The sequence below is a fragment of the Ascaphus truei genome, chromosome 5, assembly GCF_040206685.1.
Source record: "Ascaphus truei isolate aAscTru1 chromosome 5, aAscTru1.hap1, whole genome shotgun sequence".
NCBI lineage: Eukaryota > Metazoa > Chordata > Amphibia > Anura > Ascaphidae > Ascaphus > Ascaphus truei.
In genome coordinates this window covers 56,637,259-56,661,423 of record NC_134487.1, presented here as the reverse complement: position 1 = coordinate 56,661,423, position 24,165 = coordinate 56,637,259, and the positions used below count along the sequence as shown (strand labels likewise).

General features: G+C 44.4%; 1 protein-coding gene across 1 annotated transcript in view; it reads left to right on the top strand.

The window, feature by feature from the left end:
• Window positions 1–3,583: 3,583 nt before the first annotated feature.
• The window catches only part of MAPK12 (mitogen-activated protein kinase 12), an 81,376-nt gene continuing 60,794 nt past the window's right edge, over window positions 3,584–24,165 (top strand). The window contains exons 1-4 of the mRNA XM_075599858.1: window positions 3,584–3,994; window positions 15,128–15,257; window positions 18,466–18,524; window positions 21,293–21,404. Coding sequence (XP_075455973.1) covers window positions 3,873–3,994; window positions 15,128–15,257; window positions 18,466–18,524; window positions 21,293–21,404 — 423 coding nt within the window. The 5' untranslated portion in view covers window positions 3,584–3,872. The remainder of the gene's footprint in view (window positions 3,995–15,127; window positions 15,258–18,465; window positions 18,525–21,292; window positions 21,405–24,165) is intronic.

Sequence of the window (24,165 nt, the reverse complement as noted above, 5' to 3'; positions counted from 1 at the left end):
CATGCATCTCATAGCTCCCAGGCCTGTCTTAATGCCATTTTCAATCCGTTTTAATATACTGAGCATCCTTCGATTTCTATAGCAGGTTTTAGCCCAACTCCCCAGCAGTGCAAGATTTTTGTAACATTTTCCCGTTTGTGATAATTTGTTGCTAATATTCCCAGCAGTTTGAGGGGCAAACTGTAGTAATAGATAATGTTACCCAGTAATATAAGAATAGATTGTAGCTGCTGAGTTACACTGACTGCAGGATTGATTGAAACTGCAGCTATTTAGTGAACCCTAGGAAGCAAGATCTTTGCTGACCGATCACAGAAGAACGAATCGATCGGCAGCTTAGGTAATTCATTTTTAATAAAAATAATCAAAGAATGCCTATTTTTTTTAAGTGCTGTGTGGATTGATTTTTTAAGTTTTTAGCTCTCATTAGGGTTCTTGAGGTGTGTCACATACATGCTCGCCCACCTGTGTGTGTAAAAGGGGTTAACAACTTCTGGGTGCTCAGTTCTCCCCATCACCCCCCCGCAAGGCACTATGAGAAACAGCACCCCAAAATCATTCACTACACCCCAACAGGATCAATTTAAGGGCTTACACCATGGGTATACCTGGCCCCCCGTTAGAACAGACAAATGAGCAAAAACCATAGGAAAACCTGTCTGATAATTAGGGTAACCTCTTCAAGGCTAATCAGTTGAATTACATTTTAGATTTAAAATAACAAACAGTGCTGGTACATAAAAGTTTACAGAGTTACATACAGTAAGAATAATGCCAGGCCTTTTCTAAAACAAAAAGGAGCAAAAAACAGAAACAATACATTTCTATATATTACCAGTGAAAGTCCTATGACGTAGTATGCAGGCTTATGACGCTTTGGCCAAAGGGTTTAACTAAATAACCAAGTAAATATTATTATTGAAGTACAGTAAGGCCCCGGGTATATGGCGGGTTCCGTTCCAGGGGCCCGAATATAGTGAAAATCGGCGAGAAGCGGATCCGGCGTTTTTGCCGTTCTGCGCATGCACGGCCTATGGTCGGCGCGCGCAGACACCGTCTGCGCATGCGCGCCGGGCGCACCCGCCCGTTCTGCGCATGCGTGATGGAGAATCAAAGATGCGGCCCCCTTCTCGGTGCCGGTGTATCGGCGGATCGCCGAAAAGCGAAGCGCCGAGAAGCAGGGCCCTGCTGTACTCAATCCCTGTTTTTTGTTGTATCCATTTTCCCCGCCCAGTAGCACTCTTTTTTGACATAAATATATATTCATGATGTGGGTGTTTGAGCTAGCTGGGAATGTGTGTTAATCAATTTCTGACTGCTAACAGTTGTAATGGAGGTAGGTGGCACCTCCTTCCAGAGCTCACCCCTCCTCACCTTTTTAACTTGGGAGGTCTTTTCACTGCTGCAAAGAACAGGACCTACTATGGTTCTTTCCCCTCATACAGAGGTAAAGGGAATGGTTCACAGTGTAGTGTAGGACCTGCATTAATTTTGGTTATACCTTGACGTGGTATGCAGGCTTATGACGCTTTGGCCAAAGGGTTTAACTAAATAACCAAGTAAATATTATTATTTAAGTATTCAAACTTTATATGTTTTGTCAATTGGATGTAGCATTGGGTACCCCTGTCTTTTGTTGTATACAAGCCCAAATGGGACCAGCTGTGCAGCTGGACCAAACTCCATCTTGGAAGTCTCACAGTGAGCAGCCGCGCATAACTTTTGTTACAACTATGACACTTATTCCCTCTAGATTGTAAACTCCCAGGAGCCCCCACACTTTTAGTATCGGTTTGCGTCTGCTCTTATTTGTATGTCAGTCTAGCTAATGTAACTACTGTACATCCGGCCTCCCTGCCTCACCTCAACCTATCCTAAACGCTGCTGCTAGAATCACTTCACTAAAGCTGGCTCAGCGTCTACCCTCACTTCTTATTAAATCCTGTATTACTTACAAAGTTCTCATTCTCTCTTGTAAGGCTATACAGTCTTTTGCCCCTCCTTAGGCTGAGGCCATATAGGGGTCCAGCTGCGCTGAGGCTCGCCTGCTCGGTCAGGAGCGATTCCATGGACTTGCAGGCGAGCCAGCGTGCACGATCGGGAGGCTGGGCAGTGACATCGCTGGGCCAATAGCCCGCGAAGTGTCGTCATGCCGCTGCTTTGCGCTGATTGGGTGTTTTCAGCCAACAGCGCGCTGAGAAACAGTTTCGGCTGTCGGCTGAAAATCCCTGCGAATCATCACACCTGCGGATGCTCGCGGAAGCCCCCTCTAAAGACATCCTCATTGAGGATGACGGAACTCAAGGCGGAGCGTCCGCACGGCTCAGCGCGGCTTCCCCCTCTATGGACCCAGCATTAGGCCGCATCCATACTCCGCTTGCGCGGTGCGAACAAAAGGCCATACCACTATGAGGCAGGCCATATAGCGCATGCGATTCTCGAACCGACAAACAAATGTGTTTGTCGCGTGACAGGCAGGTCACGTGCGCGGTTCAGCCAATGAAGGCGATCCACTCACGTGACATCACGGCTACGCCTCCCCGTCGCTTTGGATGTCAGTCCACAGATCCCTTGGCTGAGAGGCGCACGCGCCCCCAAGCGCTCTGGCTATGCACCTACCATACCCGCCGCCTTAGACCGCGTCCTCGCGCCGAAACAAACACTAGGACACCAATGTATATGCGCATGTGCTAGTGCGTGTACATGCGCTACAAGGAGAGCGGCGCTTCGCAAAACAAACAAGTTTGTATTTCAAGCTCGACGCCGGGTCAAACGGAGAGCGCAGAAGCTAGCGCGTTCTACTATGGACACGGCCTAAGGCGGAGTTTATAGTACTTGCTACGGCGACTGCTACGTTGCGCAGAGCCGTAGCAAGTACATGTTGTCCATCGCAGGTGCCCATTTTGGGCGCAACCGCGTGACGTCAGCCGTCACGATCGCTGGAAGCCAGAAGATTGATATTTCCAGCGAATGAGGGTTGACGGCACGTGAGCGGTTAAGCCAATGAGGGTGAACCGCTCTCAGCCACGCCCCCCCGGTCGCGATCGTCTCCTGCACCAGAGTGCACGAATCGGGGATGTTGTCACGGTCATGTCGCCGTCGCCCCTACTATAAACTCGGCCTTACATTTCAGCCCTAATTTCTCGCTCTACACCTGCTTGCCTCTTGCATTCTGCTCAAGGATGTCTTCTGCCTACCCCTTTTTGTATCTAAAACCCTCTCCTGCCTAAAACCTCACTCACTGCCACACGCAGCAGCAGCAGCAGCAGCAGCAGCAGCAGCAGCAGCAGCAGCAGCAGCAGCAGCAGCAGCAGCAGCAGCAGCAGCAGCAGCAGCAGCAGCAGCAGCAGCAGCAGCAGCAGCAGCAGCAGCAGCAGCAGCAGCAGCAAAACAACCTCCTCTCCAGCTCCAGCACTGACTGGGTTATGAGCCTGCTTGCTGTGCGGAGGGGCGGGGAGAGCTCGACAGTGTCACGTGATTTCGAACAACAAAGCTCTGATCTCTGTATGGGAAACACCTCCCAGCGTTGGACAGCACGGGGCTGTGACTGGGAGGGAAGAAAGAAAGGAGGAGGAGGAGGGGGGGAAATACAGAGTGAAAGAAGGAAATGAAGAAACTGGAATAAAAGAAAGAGAAGGAGGTGCTGGGAGGGGGGAGGAGGAGAGTGTAATTGAGTGTTATAGAGATCAGCCCAAACTAGGGAGGGGGGAAGCGGTCATTGGGAGTGAATGAGGCTGCATGGTGGCTGGAGGAAGATCTGTGCAGGTCAGGCTGTGCAGAAGTAAGACCTCTCTCCATAGACAAGCCGGACATCTGATCTGACAGGTGATCCCCGAGTCACCCAACTAGTGTGCGCGCGACAGGAGGAGGCAATGTCTTCATCACAGCCCAAGAAGGGTTTCTACAGGCAGGAGGTCAACAAGACCATATGGGAGGTGAGGGAGAGGTACAGAGAACTGGTGACGGTGGGATCTGGAGCCTATGGCACTGTGTGGTGAGTGCTAATCCTACAATGTACTGTACTCTTGTCTTTGCATCTGCTAATCACTGGCTCTTCCCCGGTGTGACTGTGTCACTTCCCACCCATATGTATCAGGTCATACTCCTTTTTGTGCAGTGCAGCTGCTTACTGAACAGACATATAGACAATGTAACATACTATAGTAATTATCACAGTACTGAGCTTACCTGTATATTATCATCATTTTACTCTTGTATTGCACTGCTCAATTTCTTGTATAATTGTATGTATGTAGTGCCATCAATGTACGCAGTACTTTACACATTTCCATTACAAAGTAAATAACTGGCAAACAATGCGGATAAGGGTAACTGGTAATTGACAACATAAACACCTTTTTTAGACAGGTATCGTTTTACTGTTTGTATCCATGATAACTGATGTTGTTTGTTATTCGCGTGGGTTTGTGTTACAGCTTTTCCCCTGCACTGTGCTGTAAATATGGTGATGTTTGTATAGTTTCGACCTTGGATGCAGTAGTTAGTCTTGCGGTATAAAGGTATGGAAACCTGGTATTTGTGCCACAGAATACTTTCAGTGTCACATCTGTTATACTGTAGGAGGAATCCTGTATGCAGAGCCATATAGTATATCAATGCAGCTTACACAATGGCAGGTACAAGTGGTATCAGATGATGTAACAGTAAACATTGAGTGCAGGGAATCCCAGGCTGCAGAGTTTTTCCATTTAGAACCAGATACTTTTATTTGACTTCCCAGGCAGGTGGTGTGTATTAAAGCGGCAGTACGCACTGCTTGCATTTTTTTTTGGTAGGCTTGGTATCAGGACTCGTAATGTCATAGGGAGTGTCATTTGTGACCCCACAAAACTGGCACACAAAAATACTACATCTCAGGAACGTGGAAGGAGGGGGGGGGAGAGAGTTTGGAGGGGGTGGCGTCCCTTGTGGTAGGGGGAACACGGGTCAGAAGTGGGTGTCCAGTTAAGTCTGGGGAGATTTCTGCTTTAAAATGGTCTATGATCTTGATGTATTGTAACACTGTTGATTTTCCAGTCTTGGCAGTCTTCACGGGTTCATTAGTTACATGTAATAATTATCTATCCTGACCCTCCAACTGTACCACTGTAATGATACAGCACCGTGTTTGGACATGCAGTACTGGCCTACAAGCAGTGTAATTGTGTGTACCGGTTTCCCTCCTCTGTTCCAGATACCACGTTGCATACATGTCTAGCCTATCAGCATTGTCATGTTTGGGGGAGGTGCTTAAGTAAACAAAAAAACTATACTTTCCCAAGCGTTCAACTACCCGCAATGCCCCCGCGCGCGTGCATGCAGGACACCGGCACTCGTGCTTGTAGCACTCTCCAAGCATGAGCGTGCTCAGCGCCATCTGGGACTCAGCCTAAGGTACCTTTCAATCCCTTTTTAGATGTTCATAATAGCAAGTGTAGCAGTGTTTTCCCCCACCCTCCTGGGAGATATGCCCTGCTACCAGGTGTGTAGTGCTGGTACCTGCAGGCTTACAGGATACTGAGGTGTCCGACGATGGTAGTGGGGACATCAGGACAGGCTTTTGGGGTACATGGTGGTTCTTTCTCACGTTGGTGTCAGCGCCTCTATCTCTTGCAGGCTCCAGGGATGTGAAGGCAATCCCTGCAGGAGAACTAAACGATACTCCCCCTGATAGATTGCATTCGTGAGGCAGGAGTATATTTTATAACAGCAGCTTCTTTATTGCAACAGGCAGGATACACCGCATACAATCTCAGTGGTCTCCAACCTCTGGATGGTCCCTGGACTTGCACCCCCATCCATGGGCACCAAGGGTGTTTCGTGCTCTTCCCTGACCCCCTATTACTGAGGGGTGCAATCATTTTCCCCAGCGCCCCTCTTGTTGGCTTTCCCCTCTCCTCGTGACCCCCCCCCTTACCTTGATTCAAACGTCCTGGCGTCTTGGCTACGTGACATCACATGACAGTTGCCATATCGACGCGTAACCAGGAGCGTCTGAATCAAAGTAAGTAAGGTTTACAGAGGCCATGCAGCTCCCCCGGCATTAATTTGAAATGTCTTCCCGAAGCGTGCGGGGGCCTCTGTAAACACCGCGCCCCCGCAGCGAGTCTCGCGCCCCCCACTTTGCGAACCGCTGCCCTATTAGAGTCAGAGGTATCCGTCCCACTCCCCTAGGGGAGGGGATAGAAGGTGGCAGAGCCCTGCGCCAGTGCCGTCTTAACGCATGGGCACGCTGGGCAGTTGCCCGGGGGCCCCACGAGAATAGGGGCCCCATGCTAATCTATGCACAGACCAGAAATGAACACTAATTTTCCAATCACCCGCCTCAACATTCAAATCTTCCGCTAACTCGGTAGAAGGAGAAAAATTACGACTTGTAGCGGAGAGTTGGCATGTCTGCATTCGCGCAAGAAATTTTGCAGGGCCCAGTGCAAGGCTTTGCCCGGGGGCCTATAATGCTGTTAAGACGGTCCTGCGCACACTCTTCTAGGATATGTCTTTCAAGGGAGAGACTGAACTGCCACAATTTGGATGTGTAGCCCCTTAAGTACTGAGGGGGAGGGTCCAAGGTCTGAGCTCCTTATTGGGCAGAACACAGGCCTTAGCCCGCCTCCCCCCTTGTCACTCAAGGGAGCTGCTTTCTGGTGGGGAAAACTCTAGATTGGGCCTAACACTGCCTGCACTGATACCAGGATTTACATGTCAAGCAGGGTAGATTAGTAGTCAAGCCAGGAATGGCTACACAAGTATTTAATGTGATCCATGATATGTTTCTATTCAAAATCGTGGAGAGTATTTTGTTTGAGTTTTAAGAAGACACTGCATGCCGAAAGACTGTTGGTTCAGCTGTCAATGACCGCACTGCTTTCGCAAGATGTCCCCTACATGACTTGCATAGCACTATACAGGGCACTGCATTGTGGGGGACGTAGGGTGGGGGGGGTGAATGAAAGCTCTGACATGAATGTGATCCTTCCAGCACTGGGATGGACAAGTGAAAATGTCCAAGTCATGAGAGGAGCGGCTCAGTGAATAAAGACACTGAGGGGAACCTGGTTCAATTCCTGGTGACTGCTTCTTGTGACCTTGGGCAAGTCACTTTATCTCCCTGTGCCTCAGGCACCAAAAATAATAGATTGTAAGCACTTCGGGATAGGGACTATGTACGGCTTGGCGTACACTATATATAATGTAATAATAAAGCACTTTGAGTCCCATTGGGAGAAAAGTGATATATGTAATAGTTGTTGTTAATAATAATAATATTATTATTATTATTATCTCCAGCTCCCTCACTACTACACTATATTTTGTTTGAGATAGAAGAGAATTTAAAGGCACAATCCCACATAGGATCAAGTGAACTAATGGATGTGATATTGAATCAGGGTAAAGCTAGGATATTGTCTTAAACCCTTTCACTGCTAAAGAGGCCCAAAATGCATCACAGGCCCCTCGGGCAGAGTAAAACAAATTAAACAAGTGCACGGATTTTGAAAGTAATTTTTTTGAACTAGGTCGGGGATCATTTTGTCAATAATGTAAATTGAGACTTGAAAGTTGTTAAAGTTCCCTTTTCTACTGCCTTAGGTTTGTCTTGCTGCATGATAAATACACTTCTCCTTTGACAGTTGGCAAAGCCCCGGTTTCCCTCTTCACAGGGTAAAATGGATCTCCACTAAAGTCAAAGCCCTTAGACATGTTACACCCCTTTTTTCTTTCTGCATTTGGTTCATGGCTTTGCAAATCTAGGCCAAGAAGCCTGTCTGCAAAACACCACTGTGATGAGTATCGCAGAGTATATACTTGTGTGACTGCAGTGATCAAGACTGAGTTATAAGCAGGTTTTTCTAACTGACAATGGTGCCATTATTAGAGTGTTAATGTTTTATGACTTCAGTATAAGGTCAAAATAGAACGTGAAAGTTAAAGTAACTTTGTGCGCCCCTATGATGTCACGAGGGTCAGCACACTGGTGGCGCTTGTGACTTGGAGTGGGCTGCCCTCGGCTGTATGGCAATTTTGGGGTATTGATGGCAATCTGAATAGGAGTATAATTGTGGGGTTTTTTTTGGTTTCCCTCCCCCCCCCTGTGAAAAAGGAATAAAACTTACATGTGCACGTAACTTAATGGGAATAAGGGCTTCAGATATAAAAGTAACATTAGGGAAAGTTATCCCTACCTCCAAAGAGCTTACCAAATAAGAGGTAAGTAAGGGGAACTTGCAGAGACAATAGGAGTGTTCTGGTAAGTGCATCTGCAAGGGGTCCTGATAAGTGCATTTGAGATATATAGTATCAGACAACGGAGCTACCCAAAGGCTTAATTAAATAGGTATGTTTTAAGGTAGAGAGAGAGGGTGACAGTCAGATATTGAGGGGAGAACATTCCAGAGGTGTGGGCCATTGAGTGAGAGAGGTTTTAGGTGGATGATAGCTTTAGATACAAAAGGAGTAGAACGCAAGTCGGACAGGTGTATACCGAGAAATTAGGGCTGAGATGTAAGTTGGGACAGGGGAGTGTAGGAGAATTTTGTAAGTAACACGGGATTTAATAGGGAGAGGGTTTTAAGCAAGGGAGATGCTGAGACAGATTTTAGAAGAGGAGTGAATTGATTCTAGCAGCAGCGTTTAGAATAGATTGTAGGGGAGACAGATGAGAGGCAGGAAGGCCGGACAGTAGAAGGTTACAATAGCTGAGACAGGAGAGAATGCGGGCCGTTATGGAGGACAAATTGAGATGAGGTGATGGTCAGAGAGGGGAAATTGAGAGATCAGCGTTTTTTGTGAAAACCAGGTCCATCTTTTGTGGTGCTAGCTGCAGCCCATTGGTGAAGTGAAAAGGAAGAGGTTCCCACGAAAGCGGGAAGCGTAAGAGAGAAAGGGGTCATCGCTATGGCAGTTCAAGTCCCCAAGGAGAAGGGGATAGAAAGGAGAGCCTTGAGCTAACGAGAGAAGGGGGATGAGTTAGATAGAGGCAGGTCGGCGATAGATGACTGCCATGTGGACAGGGTGAGGAGAAAAAAAGATTAAAGCTCCTGCATCACGTGGGCCAATAGAAAGCCGAACCTGAGGATGTCACAGCTTCCTATTGGTCCGCAGGGCGCGGGAGCTCTGAACCGGCGCCACAACATGAACCCTGGTAGCAGAGTGGCTACTACGGAGGTAAGTATCTCTGGAAGTAGGGGGTCCCCAGGTTCTGAAATTAACGAGGTTCAGCTCTGGAGATCCCCCTGCTTCAATCGTGTGTGTGTAGAGGTATCTGTACCGTGTTAGCCGAGCTTAATAATCAAAAATGAATAGACGATGCCGTTCTGTGGCTAACGAAATTATTTTATTTGTGCGAGCTTTCGAGATACGCTGATCTCTTCTTCCGGCGATGTTACAATGGGCAAAGCAAGAAAGGATTTTATTTAAAATCAGTGCATCGTGGGATGTATCTGACTGAAGCCTATCCCTCCCCCTGTGCAGTATGCGATTTTATGACTTAAGGTGTTAAATGGTCCCTGAACGTTGGTGATGTAAAGTGTGTGTGTGTGTGTATTAATATTATTAAATATATATATATATATATATATATATATATATATATATATATATATATATATATATATATATATATATATATATATATATATATTTATATATATATATATATATATTTATTTATATATATATATATATATATATATATATTTATTTATTTATTTATTAGTATGGTGACCAGGGGTTCCTGATAACCAAGAAAGACAGAACACCGCACAGATGATATCCAAAAAGTGTGTATTGTGAAACACAGGGCCGCCAACGTTTCGATCCTCGTAACGGGAGCTACCTCAGGGCAGTGCACAACTGTTGTGCACTGCCCTGAGGAAGGTCCTGTTACGAGGATCGAAATGTTGGCGGCCCTGTGTTTCACAATACACACTTTTTGGATATCATCTGTGCGGTGTGCTGTCTTTCTTGGTTATCAGGATCCCCTGGTCGCCATACTACTATATGCAACATATGGGACAAGCATCTGCCTTCTCAACCAAACCGTGAGTGCAAATCTCCATACCATGACTATATATATATATATGTATGTATGTGTATGTATGTATGTATGTATATATGTAGCCCTCTTACCCCCACCCTAAGTGAGATTGGGGTGTGTAGGTGTATCTGACTACTTCTAGTGTGGTGCTATACCTGTTGAGCTTCCGCCATGGGGAACCTGGGGCATTTATACTAGGGGTACTTACTTCCAACGATGCAGCGCCTCCACCTGCGATGGCTCCCACCATAGGGGGAGTGTTTCCTCGCAGGACAATCACAATAATCGATACTCACACAGATATATATATTAACTAGGGACTTTACTCAACATGCAAGAAACAGATCACAGCAATATCAACATCATAACTTGTGCCCCTCTCTAGAGGAGACACTTACTGCGTCGCGCAGGACGCTTCCCAACACTAGGTGATCCCACCCAGTGTCCCGAGAATCCCCACCCAATGTCCCGCACTCTAGGAGAGAACGTGGGTGACTGCGCAGTCACTAATTAATCTGTTAGGCCTGTTGGTGCACTTATATATTGAATACCTTCCGAGCACTCCGATGCTCGGGCCTGCAACACTCTTCTAAAAGGGTCAGACGTGCGATGCATCCGTCTGATCCTATCCAGGTACTTCTCCAGGAACCCCAACGAGGGTCCCACCGCTTCACGGGAACACAACCGAATCACGGCAACACCAACCGCATCACGGGAACAGCAACCGCCGCTATCCCTGTCTATCCCTAACTAACCCTAAAACGACAGGAACCCTAACCTAGGGCCTGTCCCTGATGAACCGCAACCTGGGGTGGCTTGGGGAAAACTCCTAGGGCCTGCGGGGTAATAACCTGCCCCACTCCCCTAACTCATCCCAGTCCTGACACTCACTGAACCCTAACACTAACACTAGCAGCTACGCACTACAAACTTCGTAACGCGTACAGCAACTTGCTGCACACTAGCACTATGCCTTCTTGTCAGGCCTCACAGCCCTGCCAGCCGTGATCCTGACAAGACAGCACACACACACGCACTAAGGGCAGCGTCCCTATCTGGGCCGTCCCTCAGCACTTACCCACTAACCTGGTGGGGAGTTGGGGCCTTACTTGGGATGTGGGGGACCTTACTCGATGCAGGAGCTGCACATGCTCTCTGCACCTTTCCTTCCCTCACAGCTCCCCAGCTCCAACTGCCGTTCTCAGCGCGCGAAATGTATCTTATTGCTCCCTCTGGAGATCCTTGGCCCTTATTGGCCACACGGAGGCACCTGATGTGCTTGCCCCTAAGCCTCATGGGAGTTGTAGTCCCGTGGAGGCTGCAAATACATTGGGGCCGCGTGCGCGCCTTCCCTGCGCCTGCGCGAACTACTAATGGCCGCCTCACTGTTTCCTGCTCCTTCTCTACTCTCGCGCGACTCTGCCCTGTCTCTGGGGCTCTTCCTGCCCTCGCGCGATCACTGCGCATGCGCGAGTCTCTCCGCAATGGCGGCGCCCTGCTTTGCGGCCGCCGGGACTTTAGAGATGCGATCGCGGCCTTAGCAACGGCCCGATCGCGTCCCCGGCAACCGGCCGCAGGTAGGAGAAGCCGCGCTGCTCCCTGCTCCAGCTCCCACCCTTGGAAGCAGCCATCGGGTCGTTCGGCACCCGCGCTCGAGCTGCTCCAGGGGAGGGGGGTCTCAAGGGGCTGCTGGAGACCAGGGTTACATATATATATATTTATTATTATTATTATTATTATTATTATTATTATTATTATTATTATTTTTTTTTTTTAAAGTGCATGGATTTCCGCTTTAAAATGGGCCACTTGAAAGGGGGGATGCTGCTTGCCACTTGCAGTTGTCATTCTTCCCCTAATCTGGTACTCGCTGTTTTTTCCCTTTTTATCAGTTTTGCTGCTAGTGGCAGCATGATTACTTTACACAAAGCAACAAAATAATAAGTGTGGATTAACGCATTTCTTGTGTATACAAGAGTTTACAAAAGAGCTTGGGTAAAGATCATAAAAACACTCACACATTTGGTTACTGTGGAGACCTTTTAAAAGTTTAAAACATAATTTAAAAATACATATATTTGACTGAAATAAAAAAAGGAATCAATCATACTTAACGTATTAAGGGGGAATTTTCCTAGCCTTTGGTGTGGGTTGACGCACTGCTCTCCCCCTCCGTGGCTGTTGGTGTGCGAGCACAGTGCGTCCACCCACACCAGAGGCTAGTAAATCTCCCCCTAAACATTCTACTACCATTAGTCCCTTTTGGTTCTAGCATGAACTGCCCCTTTAATTGCGTGCGATCGTGTCCTAACCTCACCTTTTGGGTGTTAGAAACGGTCCTTTACAAGTTCCCCATTGGTCATCGTATTTGCTTCTACAGATAGAAAGACCTAACACAAACACTCAGTTTCACTTCTTTGTTTTTTGTTTTGTTTTTCAATGTAAAATTGATTTTATTGTAACAGTGCACAATTATACTTCTTAAACCAAAGTAAACACTGTATAGATTTCATCTGGGATTTATTTTTATTTTTTCAAAGTGTGTGTGTGTGTGTGTGTGTGTGTGTGTGTGTGTGTGTGTGTGTGTGTACAAGCACACACCTTGGACAAAAAAAAACCTTGCAGATGAGCCCTGAAAATGTCTCATCAGTGAATACTGTAATCTGCTGTATCCATTTCTTAACTAGTAATTAGAAGTAATAAGTATTTAATGGAAGCGTATATATTCATGTTTCACAGTATTTGAATAGCTACAGTATAAAACAGATCTTGTATACGTAGCATCTTTCCTTTACAATTATACTTGTAGTATTTATGTAGCAACATCTGGGACAGAATAACGGCTGAGGGAGATCACACAGACTGCAGGTGGCAGCTGCGGAAATCGAACACACACGTTACAGTACCCAGGAATAACGCCTTAATAATGCCATCCCTCTTCCTGGTGCGTGTTCTTGCCAACATAACCTTGTATGACATTTTTACAACTTGCTAAAAACAAGTACGGTGTCTGCATCTGTGCCAGTTTTTACCAGTGAAAGCTGCCCAAGCTAAATACATGTTCAAGAATAATCACTCTGGCACATGAATGATTTTGCTTCGGAAAATGAAATGCATAAAGTGAGACGGTCCTTCTCAGCACCCTCTCACGAAGCAACCATGAAGAAGACTCTTGGGGTACAGTATATGAAATAAAGAATCCCACTCCCTGCCATTGGGGACTGAATCAAACCTTTTATCTGTACAAATTAATGGGATATTATTATTCAGTATTTCTACTTGCGAGTAATTTTTTTGTAGTACTCGGGACACCCATTTGGCACCCCCCTAAAGCCATGTTACCCTTCCCGATTAGCAAGCTGAATCCTGTCCAGGAAAGAACCAGCACTCCACAGGTCTTTACGTTTCTGACATTGAAGAGAGCTGTGGCGTGCCGGTTCTTTCCCTGACAGGATTCAGCTTGCAGTGATTACCCCTACGGCCGGGGTATAACCGTGCTCCTCAGGCCGTTCAGCTTGCGATGTGAGTGCTCCTACTTCTGAATGTTACCCTTCCTGATTTGGACAGGAGAAATCCCATTCCCTTCTGCGAAGACGGCTGTCTTGTGCAGTTATATCTGCAGACTCTTAATGGTGTAGTTGTACACCAGGGGTGGGAAACTCCAGCCCTCAAGGGCCATCAACAGGTCAGATTTTCAGGATATCCCTGCTTCAGCACAGGTGCTGCAGTCTTTTTGACTGGGCTACTGCTTTATCCACCTGTGCTGAAGCAGGGATATCCTGGAAACCTGACCTGTTGGTGGCCCTTGAGGACTGGAGTTGCCCACCCTTGTTGTATACCATTCTATAAAATGTATCAGGGATGACGGGTAGTGGTCTGTGTCCGTACGTGACAGCAATCTGCGGTTTTACAACAGATGGGACTAGAAGTAGACTATGTGGGCCCAGTGCTTCTTACCTGCTGTCAAATTTGATATATTTTAGATCAGACCAAACAATTTTTTAACTTCCTTTATAGTTTTGTAGCTGTAGGTATTGTGTTCATCCTGAAGACACTTAAATTCCTTAACGAAGCATATGAGTAGCTATGTGGCTGATACTATACACCTCGTACATAAACCTTGGCCCCTTGCAGACGCACTTACTAGAACACCCTCCTACTGTCTCTGTACTATCCTCCTACCTAACAATTAGATTGTAAGCTCTTCGGGGCAGGGACTCCTTTTCCTAAATGTCACTTTTATGTCTGAAGCACTTATTCCCATCATGGGTTGTTTGTATAATTTGCTATTTATATTATGTCACATGTATTACTGCTGTGAGGCGCTATGTACATTAATGGCACTATATAAATAAAGACATACAGGCATACCCCGGTTTAAGGACAATCACTTTAAGTACACTCGTGAGTAAGGACATATTGCCCAATAGGCAAACGGCAGCTCACGCATGCGCCTGTCAGCACGTCCTGAACAGCAATACCGGCTCCCTACCTGTACCGAAGCTGTGCGCAAGCGGGGAGACTATAGAGCCTGTTACACATGCGTTATTTACATCAGTTATGCATGTATATGACGATTGCAGTACAGTACATGCATCGATAAGTGGAAAAAAGGTAGTGCTTCACTTTAAGTACATTTTCGCTTTACATACGTGCTCCGTTCCCATTGCGTACGTTAATGCGGGGTATGCCTGTACATCTTTAATACACACTTTTTTTGTGTGTGTGTAAGCTCTTCGTTGTATTTGTTGCACTTCTCATTTTGCATTCATGTGTCCAATATTTTCTGTCAATATCCTGTTTTTGTAAAATGCTGTGTACGTATGTGACACTTAATAAATAAAATAATGCTGTAATAGCCATGGATGGACTGACTTATTATAACATCATTATTTACATATCCGTACTGATTTGTTTCCCATACAGACCTGCCCATCACATCCGTGCCTTTTTAACTTCCTAATATCAACAACAAGAAACTCTACAGTTGGGGGATTTGTCCTTCTCGTTTTTATTGTTATTTAAACTGAGGCGTGCAGTGTGCCAATCTCATTTCACTTGTAATGACGTGTATTTGTGTGTGTTTTGCAGCTCCGCCATCGACGGCAGAAATGGAACAAAAGTAGCCATCAAGAAGCTGTACCGTCCTTTTCAGTCTGAGCTGTTTGCAAAACGGGCTTACAGAGAGCTGCGGCTTCTGAAGCACATGCACCATGAGAACGTAAGCAAATAAATAGGGGCCGTGGCAGTGCTGGGCCTACGGTCTGAGCTTTTTGTAGGGGCAGTCCCACGTGGAATCAGTCCATTAACGGCTAAGCAAAGTCTGCATTGGGTAGTGAGGAAAAAAATGATCGGCATGAGAGAGAGCTGCATTGCGTACATTTTGTAGGGTTTCAGGACTATAGGTAAAGTGGCAATTCCCCCCCATACCAATCTGTTTTTTCTCCCTACACAATGGAATCCAGGGGGTACCCTGGGACTCAACCATGCTATTTAAATATATCTGGGACTAGGGGGACACATGAGGTGAAAATAGAACCAGTCCGCTGTAGGAGACCCACCCGTCCCCTTTCTGTTGAAATGAATAATGCAGTCGTAATTTCCGCTTGATAATACTGCTTGCACACCCCAATATGTTTTATTGCTCTGGATACAAGTACAATTTCCACATACCGACACACAGTACATAGTGTGTGTGAAGTCCTATGAACAAAGATGTCCCCCTCCGCATGTAATGAAAAAATTGCAAAAGTTGTGTTGTTGATTTAAATGATTAAAGGGAGGTGGGATTATCCCAGCCTAGTAATAAGGCGCAGTCTGTGCAGTTGGATAACCCACTTGCACAGTGCCAGGTCCTCGTGACTTTGTTAAAGTCCCTTTATCTCTCTGTGCCTACGTTTTTACATGTGGTTTACGGACAGACTACTCGGGCAGACTGGTCCTTATTTGCTGTCGGTTTTTATTCTGTTTCATAAGGAAAAGCAAGTTCTGCTGTTGCGACAGTGACAACATTCTCACAACAGTTCTCCACCTTTTTGTTTTAAAATGACTGAATATTTTCTGGCCATCCAGCTGCATTAACCTTTAAAGTTACGTTCAATAGAACTTCAGAGAGAGGCCTTAACATCTAACTAACCTGAGTGTTACAGCACCAAGAATGGGCTTTTGCCACCCTCATGTAGATTCACAGAGCGCGCTTACTCACACTTACTACTTATGCATGGCAGCAGCGGGGATCACCGATTTTTATGTTTAAAGATGGCAGCCCCCTCATGGTAATGCACTGGAGTTTGCAGTAGTGGTTTTATCATGAGATCCCCGAGGCAATTGCTTTTGGATAAAATTAGATAATTTTAGGCAACTATTTTTTAACAGATTTATTTAGTAATAACAATAATATTATTATTATTATTCTAAATAATTTGAAACTTTACAACTCTGTTCCCTCTTACTTGGTTAGATATTAAAGGCGTAGTTCTGCGTAGGGTCCCCCCCACCCCACCCCCTTACTCGGCATGAAGCAGGGGGTCCCTAGAACGGAATCACGTTAATTTCAGTTTCTGGGACTTTTGGCTTAAGGAGATACTTGCCTCTGAACGTGCTGCCGGTGGCATTCCCGGCTGGGTAAACAATACGCTGGTTTAAATCTCCCTTGGCACGGCTTCCAATAGGAAGCTGCGACATCATCTGTCGCGACTTCCTAATGGCCTGCGTGACGCGGGAGATGTAATAACCATGGAGCACTGACCGCACCTACGGGGGTCAGTATCTCCTTTCATTCTATGCCTTTTAACTTCATATATGTTATTTTGTTCACGTAACCTACTATAAAGTCTACAGTAATTTCTTTTAGATGAGATGTTTTGGCGCCTCTGACAAAATGGCTGCCAAAATTTTCTCCCACAAATAAACTTTTCAAGCCTAAAATTGAGACCCTATCAAACGTGTCTTGGCACCGTGGTTATTAGAGTTGAGAAAATAAATGAATTTACAAACGCCTGTTTAAAATGTGAACACAAAAAAGGAAAGGAAAATAAATATAGTGTAATTACCTTGCATTGGCTCACCAAATAATTTGCCTCTATATTTGACCTCTATATGAGCATTAATTAATGGGGAAGCCTCTTGCGGAACTGTGGTACATATAAATTATTATTATAATAATGTTGATATTTCATATAATGCTTTTCTGCCAATAGGACTCAAAGCGCTTCACAATTACAGTACAGTACACGGCGCTCAGCACATCGAAATTGTTACACGTTCCCCTGATTCAAACTTTGTGTTATTGTTTACAGTCAGTATCTTAACTCGGGAGTGCTCAACGCCAGTCCTGAAGGGTCAGGTTTTTAGGATATTCCAGCTTCAGCACAGGTGGCTCAATCAGAGGCTGAGCCTCCGATTCAGCCACCTGTGCTCAAGCAGGGAGATCCTTAAAACCTGACCTGTTGAGGTGGCGTGAGGACTGGAGTTGAGCACTCCTGTTTTAACTCACTGAGCCGCTTCTTCTCCCTAAGACTCATAGGACATAACAGTATCACTCATACTTTTACTGTGCCCGATTCATTGCCAATTATATGCTCTCAGAAATCCCCCAAGGATGTTACTTTTTAACGCTGAAAAAGTTTTGCTCGTGTTATTGTCATTCACTTCATTGGAAATGGGTCAAGCAGAACGGTTTGCCCTACCTGGGAAATGCCTGTGTCTGTGTCATGATTATAACGACAGCTATTTGTAGTTGTACACAACAAAAAATGTTCTAAACAAACCCAAGAAATGCTGAATATTTGTACAGATTGGTGCACCATTTCTATATTATTATTATTTTGTGTATCCTTCTATTCCACTAAGAAATTGTTTAATTAGCACTCGGCTGATAGGAAATAACCAATTAGAGGCAATTAGTTACTCTTTCCCAGAAATGTTTAATATATATAGGGATCTCTCTTGAGTTCTACAGCATATTAAAAACAATAGGATTCCCCATAGACTGCAAAGAACTGCTGACTGGAAAGGGATTTGAACATTGGCCGTGCATGGGAAAATCACATTTTACAAAGATTTATTTGTGGCTTGAAACAAATGTTATAATTCCTGCGCAGATTGATATTAGCCTTTAAAGTGACCTTTTAACGAACCAGGCACTTCCTTAGGCACTTGCTAGTTTTCATGGGGTTGATCGGTGGGCCTGATTAAATTGGTGCTGAAGCCCGATCAACTTCCATTTCTATTATCCGACCAGACATGCCGGAGATCTGGTGGCATTCTGGTGCTACCGAACCTCCGGCCCTGTATATGTTTATTTAATCCAAAAGGCATCTCTCGCGCGTTAAAATATGGTTACAGAGCGTTGTTGGCATTTTGTAATCATGTATTACAAATGGTGCGTATTTTTGTTCACCAGTATATAAACGTTGTCTTCATTATAGGTAATTGGACTACTAGATGTATTTACACCGGACACGACCTTGGAGAAATTCACTGACTTGTAAGTTTTAATTTTATATTTAAAAAAATTATATATGATTTATCTACTGCTTTTGGACTAAATCAGAATTTTAAGCCATCAAAATGTAACCTTTTTGAAAAATATCTGGAAGATTACAGGTATATGTACAGTTACATTTGTTTCTAGTTGTATTTACTTTAACTTGATACTTAATGTACATTCTATGGCAACATTCTCCAGATGTTTCCTACAGTAGAGATCTAATAATGCAACAGAATTTTAGAAGCCTCTTAATGTCTTTGACTGTGGCTTTGAAGCTCCTCGGTCATCATTGACTTTATTTAATACACCTAGACACACACAAGACTTTAATTGGGAGTTTGGGCTGAAAACAGCCTGAAAAGGACACTTCTGTATATACATAGAACTACCCCCTGGAGGTGCAATCCTTGCATGCTTCCCAGACAGTAATGGTTATTTATATTAGCTGGGCCTCCGTAAGGTTCTCCATTTCAGAAACAAGTGTTTTTTTATTTTTTTACACAAACTTTTTTGCTTCTCTTCAAGGCACTGGAGACTATTTGTGCTATACATGTGTAGGAGACACATTATATTCTCCGTTGCCCTGTGCTTTCCAAAGTGACCAGTAGGTTGGATTACAACTTTAATAACAACATTGACTTCCATGTCATTTTATGCCACAGTGAAGTAAGCATGGTGGGAAGTTTCATTAGCATCCAATACAAGGGCCACCAATGGGAAGGCAAAGCTGGGTCCCCTGGTCAACACTTTGGGTTCACTCTTATCCACCACTACCACCCTCTCAGTTCAATACATTTGGCCTGTGGACACAGACACAGACACAGACACAGACACAGACACAGACACAGACACAGACACAGACACAGACACAGACACAGACACAGACACAGACACAGACACAGACACAGACACAGACACAGACACAGACACTAAATAAAAAAATATAATGGGTAACAGCCTAGCCTTCCTTTAGAATAATCACATACTGGTAAGTTAAGTGATGTTATATATAAGGTAACAAAGTAAGAGTTCCCAGGCACACCAGATGTCAGGGCTCCTGCTCATAGGCGTCTTCCCGGAGTACCCCATATAATGACATGCATAAAGAAATGGGCTCTGCGGTCTTGCAAAAACAATGTAATTTAGCCAAAGAAATCCAAGTTAGCCCTCACCTTGATAAAGGTTGCATGTAGCAACCGAAGCGTTGGATTTCTTTGGCTACATTAAATTGTTTTTGCAAATGCAGTGCCCGCCTCTTCATTTTTTTTATTTATGAAAATGTTTTACCAGGATGTTATACATTGAGAGTTACCTCACGTTTGCATGTATGTCCTGGGTGCAGAGCTATGATAATACATGGTTACATTAAAAGAACAGGGTTATGCAGTAAATTCAGACATTTCATGGACAGGTAGAGTTGGAAAATTGGGTACAGGGGATAAAGGGCTGGTGAGTTTCAGATTTGAAATAGAGAAGTTTAACATCAGCAAACAGCTTACGCCCTTTGGCTGCCCTTCGGCTGTGCCAAAGGCTGTCCGCCTTTGGGGCAACGCAGATGTACACTGGGGTGGTTGAGATTCAATGCAGCTGTGAAAACAAACTTATTTCTGTATGTCATAGATAAGGTCATAAAATCAAACCAGAGTTATTTGGTTTGAAGGGGGGGGAAAGCAAATAAAAATATCACTTGTGAGCACATTCACATGTCTTAGACAGGTCTGCAACCCTCCTTTCACCTCTATATCCTAGCATACAATGCTTCCACTGCAGCCAAGGATTCTGGGTAATGACATGCTGGAGTGTTTCTGTTACTTTTTTACTCTGCAGAGATAATTTAGATCAAGAAAAAAAAAGAAAATTGTGATGCAAGGAAATGTAGCTTAGTTAGTGTCATCTCCATTCACTTAACTAGCTCGAAAAAACATACATCTCTTTATGTACAAGACGATTCAAGTTTTATTATTGTGAAATCTCCCAGTGTTTTTGTGGAATTATTAATTTCAAAACATGTTTTTGTGGGGACTCTGAAAGACGGCTGCAGCTAATGATTTTCTAAAATCTGCTTTCGATCACTGCATTTTTGCCATTGCTGTTGCATTCTTTCTTTGGTTCGGTTTCAGCCTGCAGCAGAAACTGTGTATTGTACAGTCTGAAATGTTTGTTGTGCTTTTTTTTTTTTTTACTGGGCATAAGTCTTATTGAGGTATTGAGCAGATCTAAACTGTTAAAATAATAAAGTAGTTACATGTCAAGTACTTTCATCTTATTGCAACTCCTGTGCATATTGCTAAATTGGAACATGCTCGTCTTGGAGGTGCAGTTCACCCCCCTTTATCTGTTACATGGGTGAGAAGCAGGGTGTACTTGGTGCTGAATCTGGGATCCCATCTCTCGCCAGAAACATACCTGGAAAGCCAGTGCCAATAATTTTGCATATTTAAGTCCCTCTCGTCAAGCAGGCCAATAAGAAATTTTGGCTTTGTCTTGGCCCACTTAACGCAGGAGATTTAAAGCACCGTTTTTGTTTCCTCGAGGGGACGGTACCGGTGGTAATTCTACAGAGCAGTATCTCCGGAACCAGGAGGACCTGGATCTTAACCTAACATGACTCTACTCCGGGGACCCCCTACTTCCCATGCAGAGAGCTGCTCCTTTTAATAACACAATAAAGTGTCCATCTGACTCTCTTTCTGTCATTTCTTTCACAAGATTGTAGCGATGCTGTCTTTGTTCTCCACACTAAGGTTTGTGTTCTTTCTCTGCAGTTATCTTGTGATGCCGTTCATGGGAACAGACTTGGGCAAGATAATGAAGCATGAAAAGCTGTCTGAAGACCGTATCCAGTTTCTGGTATATCAGATCTTAAGAGGGCTCAAGGTTGGTAGCTTTCAGTTCTGGTTTTGCATCAATTCCATTACAAAAACTAATCCTTTATAGCAAGAATCAATTTCAAGATACACCAACACCCAATAACATTCTCAGGCCCAGATGCACGAAAGGATGTTAAGCTTTATAATAATAATAACAATAATAACTATTTTATATAGTGCTTTTCTCACAATGGGACTCAAAGAGCTTCACAGTTACAAAAAGGGAAAAGAAGAAAACATTTAAGTTATAAAAGAGACCAAACACAAGGAAAGATACAATACAGGATGGGACGGTACTGTAGCTATTAAATGCCGGACAGGTTGTGGTTCTGGTAAATGCAAGGGGCCAAGGTCCGTTCAAATGAAATGTATAGTACCAGCCAACGGAGCTACCCATATCCTTTATTAAAGAGAGGTGTTTTTTAAATAAGTTCTTAAGGTGAAGAGAGGGTGCTAGTCAGATATTGAGGGGAAGGGCATTCCAGGGGTGTGGGACAGTGAGTGAGGGGTTTTAGGTGTGAGAGGGCATTAGATTCAAAAGGAGTAGACAGAAGACATTCTTGAGCAGAACGCAAGAGTCAGGCGGGTATATAGCGAGACATTAGAGCTGAGATGTAAGGAGGAGCAGAAGAGTATATAGCCTTAAAAGAGAAGAGAATTTTGTAAGGGATACAAAATTTAATAGTAAGCCAGGAGAGAGATTTCAGCAGGAGAGATGCTGATCCAGATTTAAGAGCGAGTAAAGTGATTCTAGTAGCAGGAGTGTTTAGGATAGATTTTAGGGGAAACAGATGAGGGCAGGAATGCCGGACTGTAAAATGTTACAGTTGTCGAAATGGGAGAGAATAAGGGCCTGTGTTAAAGTTTTAGCAGTAGAGTGACAGAGGAAAGGGCGTACCTCTGCAATGTTATGGAGGGAAAAACAACTGGTTTTGGCTACTGTAATGTTAGAGGAGGATATGAGGGAGGAGTCAAATTTGACACCTAGGCAGCGTGCTTGTGATACTGGGTGTATAATATTACTGCCAACAGTAATGTAGAAGGGGGCTGTAGGGCCATACTTTTGGAGGAAGTATGAGGAGCTCCCTCTTTGACATGCTAAGTTTGAGTCCCGCGGTGGGCCATCCAGGATGATATAGCGGGGAGACGTTCAGAGACTTTAGTCTATACAGCAGGTGTAAGGTCAGGGGTTGTATATGCCAGGTTAGGAAATGATCTAGCAGCACAAATACTTCTTCTTCTGATACATCACTGCTAAAGACACCGAGTCTTACATTTTAAATCACACCCATTTAAATACCCCATCCTGCTGATCAAGCCATATCAAGCCTTCTCACAGGCAGAGTTGTACATCACGGAATGTAGCAACTGGACAGCACAGACATGCAGATTACTGAACATGGAAGCGCACAGAGGAAAAATAGGAAGCATATTACTTGGTATAATTTACTAAGGTTATTTTATTGATATCTAGGATATATTAAACATGGGTATTACCATACATGAAAACATTTGCCACTTGCCTGGTTTCTTAATTGGCTGAACTCCAGCCACTAATCAATATGTTGTGCAGCCACTTCCCAGTACTGGAGAACAGATCATCCCCATTCAAATGAAAGGGGCTAACATCTCCATTGTTGAATTTGTGAGAAGAAGATCTTGGTTTATCAGTGTGATGTATTTGCACAATTCCATCAGCACAGCTGCTTGAACAATGTGATTTTTTTTTGTTTGTTTGTTTTGTTCCAACCAGGTTTTAAACATTATTTGACCTAATTAACTGGACTTCACCTTTTATATATAAAGTATAGATTCTGCACTTACGCCCTCACCTTACCTCTGTAAGTCTCCCAACATACCACTTAGATTGTAAACTCTCAGGGATTTCTTTTCCTATTGTCTGACTTTGCTGCACTTTTTATAATATAATGTAATTCCCTGTATTGCATTATCTTTGTAAAGCGCTGAATACACTATGGGTGCTCATATAAAGATATACATACATACACTTTTCACTAAAGTTAAAATTCGCTTCAAAATTTCGTTTTTTTGCACTGGACGAGCTTTCAGGAATTCGTCAAAAAGAAATGTTTGTCTCTCCTATCTTTAAAAACAAGCGCAACCAATTTCTGAGAGGAGAGAAGACAGAGCGAGACTCTAATGTGCTGGAGTCCCAAGTGCTATTATATACCGGCCCAAACATACCATCTAGAGTCCGCTGCAGGGGGAGGCGCGCGCGGTGTGTGTGTTCTATCAGACCGGATCCAATAGCGGATTCCGCTGTATACAGACGGATTGTTTAGTGTCCAATACGCCTTCGGATTTCCGTGTGCGGATTGGATTTTGGTAAAACCAGTGCGAAAAATCCACGGAACGGATTTTGACAGATTTGCCCATCTCTATTTATTTTATTTATTTATTTATAAAATATTTTACCAGGAAGTAATGCATTGAGAGTTACCTCTCGTTTTCAAGTATGTCCTGGGCACAGAGTAAAACAAATAATACATGGTTACAAATACAGTTACATAAATGAACAGGGTATACATTATATACAAGACATTGCGTGCACAGTTAAAGAAAATAGATATTATGGGCGTATGAAACAGTTACAGACCAGATTAAAATGTGAGACAGCCTTAGATTTGAAAGAACTTAAACTGGTGGTGGATGTGAGAGTCTCTGGTAGGTTGTTCCAGTTTTGGGGTGCACGGTAAGAGAAGGAGGAACGGCCGGATACTTTGTTGAGCCTTGGTACCATGAACAGT